The sequence below is a fragment of the Corvus brachyrhynchos genome, unplaced genomic scaffold (assembly GCF_000691975.1).
Source record: "Corvus brachyrhynchos isolate BGI_N302 unplaced genomic scaffold, ASM69197v1 scaffold244, whole genome shotgun sequence".
NCBI lineage: Eukaryota > Metazoa > Chordata > Aves > Passeriformes > Corvidae > Corvus > Corvus brachyrhynchos.
Window position 1 is genome coordinate 187,710 of NW_008237422.1, and position 4,930 is coordinate 192,639.

At 45.2% G+C, this 4,930-nt stretch overlaps 1 protein-coding gene across 1 annotated transcript; it reads right to left on the reverse strand.

The window, feature by feature from the left end:
• Positions 1-230: 230 nt before the first annotated feature.
• On the reverse strand, positions 231-4,620 carry PCDH20 (protocadherin 20). Its single transcript, XM_008631240.2, has one exon. The coding sequence runs from the start codon at positions 4,618-4,620 to the stop codon at positions 1,639-1,641; it is 2,982 nt and encodes a 993-aa protein (XP_008629462.1). The 3' UTR covers positions 231-1,638.
• Positions 4,621-4,930: the final 310 nt, after the last annotated feature.

Genomic DNA, 4,930 nt, shown 5'->3' on the forward strand with positions numbered 1-4,930 from the left:
ACAGGTACGAGCTGCTGCACCACTTACATCAACCGACACACAATTGTCTTTGCTGGTAATCTCAAGAAGGACAGCATAAACTGTCATTAATGATTTTGAAGTGTACTAATTTGTAAGAGTACTATGACATGTTGGACCAGATAGCCAGTACCTAAGCATTTGTGAAAAATGCATTTCTTATAACTGAAATAATCTTTAGCTTTATAATTAAAATTCTAGGAGAGAGAGAATAAGTTATTATGAAAATATATAGCTTTAATTTGCAGACATATAAACACTTTTGGTACATTACAGACATATGATGCAAGAAATCAAAATAGCAATTTTTAAGCGTAACACTAATTTATCTTGTTCACACAGAAATTTGATGCAATCATCATACAAAAGATAGTTCTCAGCTCTTAAAAGGAAGTGAAAGTAATACATCACTGATAAAATTGCTGCTTTGTTGCAGAGGATACAGCAAAGAATAAATTATCAAGAAAATATGCCACCAGTCTTACAAGTTAGATTTTGGATCTAATCCAAAATCAAAGCCAATGAAAAGGAGCCAGGAATGGTCGCCAAAAGTCAGAAACAAGATCTTTCACATGAAATACCAATCCAGAAAGGAGCAACAGTCAGAATAAAAAAAGTCCTACAATTCCTTAGAATGTGAAGTGATTTTTGTTTTCATCTGGCAGATCAGATTCAGAAGTAACACATAACAAAAATCTACTGCACAACCAAACTGATGGAATACTACTGACAGATTGCTCAAAGTACAAAAAAATACCACCACTTTTGTAACAACTAGAGATTTAGCCATTCCCTTGCTTCCTTGCATCTGGCATGTTTATGAGCATGAGGATGGGGCTCTGGCATTATTTGCTTTAGGAAATATTAAATATAATTTTTCCATAAAAATGACCAGCAGATTGCTGGAGCAAATGATAATGAGGGTGAAATCTGGAGAAAAATGAATGATATGTCACAGCAGTTCAGATTCTCATTACAATATCTTGCATTCTTGCTCAACAGGAATTGCACTTCTTGTTAATGCCTCTTCTACTGTATAAGCTTTACTTGTGAGGTAATAAACATTCGGGTTTTCATTACTAGTGCATTTTAACATACTTATTATTTTTATTATACATACATTAGGACAGACATTTCTTTTTTTTTTTTTTTTTTTTTTTTTTGGTAGTGGTTAAATGTCTGTATGCCAATAGGTATTTTATATTAAAATCAATATATTTAAAATATATTCTGTTTATCTTATGGACAGTACCTTGAACAGTTCCCTGCTCAGGAGCATCTGATGCCCTCTCGTGGTTAAAAAGACTTTTAAAACTTGAGTTTAAAAGAATCATCTTACCTTCCCCTTTTTTATGTTCACTGATCTTATTGATTTATGAAAGCTGGAAATGATGTCCATGTTTTTATAGTCAGGGTGCTAGCTGTTAGCTATTAACGTTTCATAAAAAAGCTGTACACTGAAATTGAATTTAAAAAACTGTAAACAGCTATTTACAATTATAATATTATTAAGTTATAAATTAGCAGTCCTTCATTGCAACCTCTGTCAATACAACCTACAGCTAGGTGTTTTAGTGTTGTCCGGGGTTTTTCAGATGTTGAATTTATACACAAAGAATATTAAATGTTAGAAATCTCCATTGGTTTCTTCTCCAACATGTGCAGGTTAATTCTTCCATTTAATGGGATTTGTACTTCCAAGTTTTCATCTGCTCTGTGATGCTTTTTCCCTTTTCTTAGACAAATGTAAATTCCCATCCCTGTTACTAAAGCAATTGAACCCAAGCTTATTACTGAAAGAGCTACCAAGGTAGGCATGCAGGATGCTGACTCCATTTTTTTATGTGTAGGCTCTATGGATATTTGTGGCTGTTTTTCTTCTACACTGATATCAGGCTCCTTCCTTAACAAACTCTCGATGTAGCTCTCATTGCTGACAGTATCGTTCACGAAAAGGTTCACCATGACAGTGGAATGGAGAGGTTCTGGGTAGCCGTGATCACTAACTTTTACAAGCAGCCGATAGAGGCCATAGTCATTTTGCATCAGGGACTCTTCCAAGGTGATATTACCAGTTTTGGGGTCAATCCTAAATGACTCAGGTCGAGGGCCTCTTCTTCCTATGATACTGTAAGCTATGACTGCATTCATGCCAGTGTCCTTATCGACAGCATAGACCTCAGTGATGGGAGAACCAGGAAGGGTAGAAGGAAGGACCAACAAGTATGACATATTAGATTGAGGAAACAAGACCAAAGGAGGGTTGTCATTTATGTCCAGAAGAAGGATAGTTATTTTTGCTGTAGAAGACAGGGCAGGATCACCGCCGTCAACTGCTTCAATCCACAGAACGTAGGAGCTTTGCTGCTCCCTGTCCAGGGAGACTTTAGCTCTCAAAACCCCTTTTCCAGTATCTATAACAAAAATATCACTTCCATTCAGAACTGAAAGGGCAACCCATCCATTTTGCCCTGCATCAGCATCTGTGACACTTATAACTCCAATTTCACCAAAACCTGGAAAGTTCTCTGGCACAAAAAAGCTGAAATCCTTATTGATAAATCTTGGACTGTTATCATTTTTATCCAATACAGTGATAGTGACAGTTGCTATTGATTCTCTTGGAGGGAATCCAGAATCTACTGCTTTGACAGTGTATCTGTACTTCTCTTTCTCTTCTCTGTCCAGCTGAGTGGAAACTGTAAGAACTCCTGTGGTTTTATCTAAAGAAAAATAGGAAGGGGCATCAGGACCTAAGAAATAGGACACTTGCCCTCTTTCTCCGCTGTCAGCATCAGTAGCATGCAGTTTGGTCAAAAAAGCATTGGGAACATTGTTCTCCTCAATGGACAATTCTATCAGTTGCTCAGAGAAAACTGGCGAGTTGTCATTGTCATCCAGAACCTGTACTTTGATAACTTTCTTGACATGAAATCCTTCTGAGTTCCATGCAACTACGGACATTTCATACAGCTGTTGTGTCTCAAAGTCCAAAGGCTTTGTGGTCTCCAACAGGTATTCATTGTTGTATGGCTTGTATGGTGAAAGTCTGAAAGGCCCATCACCATCCAAATAGCAACTGACTTTGTATTTTTCATCAGGGTCTTTGATGGTAAAAAATGCTATAGGTGTGTTGGTAGGCTCCAGTTCCTTTAAGTAGACCACCCCTTCCACTTCATTAGCTATGAAACGAGGAACAACTTCAGGTGGCCTCATCATGACTTTGATGATGGTGACCAGCACTGTGATCACAGCAGGCATACAGCCAGGACCATTGCCCAGTATGATCAGCCTGTGCAGCCTCGGAGTGTCCCCATCAACTTTAGTGGAGAGTGTGATGGCTCCTGTGCTTTCATTCAGATGGAACAAGTCTCTGGATGGCTGGGGGACCTTCTGGCTATACGAGTAGGTGATCTGGGCATTGGATCCAAGGTCCATGTCTACCGCGTGGACTGTAGCCACGTGTGTCCCTAGGCTGGAATTCCCATAAAGGGTGACGTTCAGCTGTGAGTCGTTGAACTGGGGACAGTTGTCATTGATGTCGCTGATGCCAATAGTGAGGGTGGCACTGCCCACGAGCGGAGGTGTCCCCCCATCCTCAGCAACAATGACTGTGACATACTCGTCCTGTGTCTCCCTGTCCAGTGCCCCCATAACAATCAGGTAGGGAGTCCTCTCCCCGTTCTCATTCTCCTCCACATCCAGGGTGAAGACACCGTAGTTATCTCGCAGGCGGTAGGTCTGGACACCGTTGGTGCCCATGTCAGGGTCAAGGGCGGGGTGCTCGATAGCCAGGCGGGTGTTCACAGGTGCATTCTCAGGCACCGAGAGATGGATGTGGGGCACAGGGAAGCGGGGCGCATTGTCGTTGACATCACGGATAGCAATTTTTACCTTCACCAGGCGAAAGTACTCCTGTGGCAGTACCAGCACATCCAGCAGCAGCAGGCATGACTCTGGTGAGGGGGAGGAAGAGGAGACAGCAGCTGATCCCCCAAAGATGGTGGCGCCACTGCTTTCCACACATAGAGCTTCCCGGTCTATCTCCATGGCTGAGGTGTGCAGCTCCCCGGAGCGGTTGTCCAGCTGCACATACTGTCCCCCCAAGCCGTGGGAGGCCAGGGTGAAGGAGAGTGGGGGCTGCAGAGATGCAGAGTGTTGGCCACCAGCCGTTGGGAGCCGCAGGTCACGGGCCAGGCTGCCGATGAGCACGCCAGCAGGCAGCCCCTCATTGAGGCTGTAGAAGAGCTCAGTGGCACGGCTGTAACTGGCAAAGCAGTTGAAAGGCCCAACAAAGAGCAGGAAAAGGAGCAAGTGCTGAGAAGAGAGAGGCACAGGGGTGTGAGGAAGTGCTGGCGCCTCCCCCCGCCCACTGCCTCCCCCACTGCCACTTCGAGCAGAGAGTGCTGCATCTGCGACATGAAGCCATCCTCCCTCTCCCCACCATCCTCCCAGAACAGCAGCTACTTCCAGGGCATCACCATCTGTACCCTCCAGGCAACACCAGCTGCATCCCCCAGAGCAAATACGCACTGCCGGGATGGCCCGAGGGCACCCTGCCTCCCCCCACCCCCCAGCAGCACTTGCGCCCCGACGTGCCATCTTTCCTCTTGCCCCCGCCCCAAGCTTGCCCCCGTCTCACCAGCGGCACCTTCCCTCTCAACCACAAGCGCATCCCAAACCGGGCCATCCCCTTGCACATCCCCAAACATTTGCTCGACCCCTTCCCTTTCCACAGCAGCAATGCGAAACGCGTCCCTCGCTGCCCCTACCCTCAGCCCCGTCCCGAAAGCTGTTTTTCCTGCATGTCCATGGGTCCCGCGGTGCAGCGGGGAGACGGCCCGCTCCGCACAGCGCGCGGGGGTCCCAGCGGAGGTGCCGCGCTCTGGGCGAGTCCCTGCCTCCCGCGGCC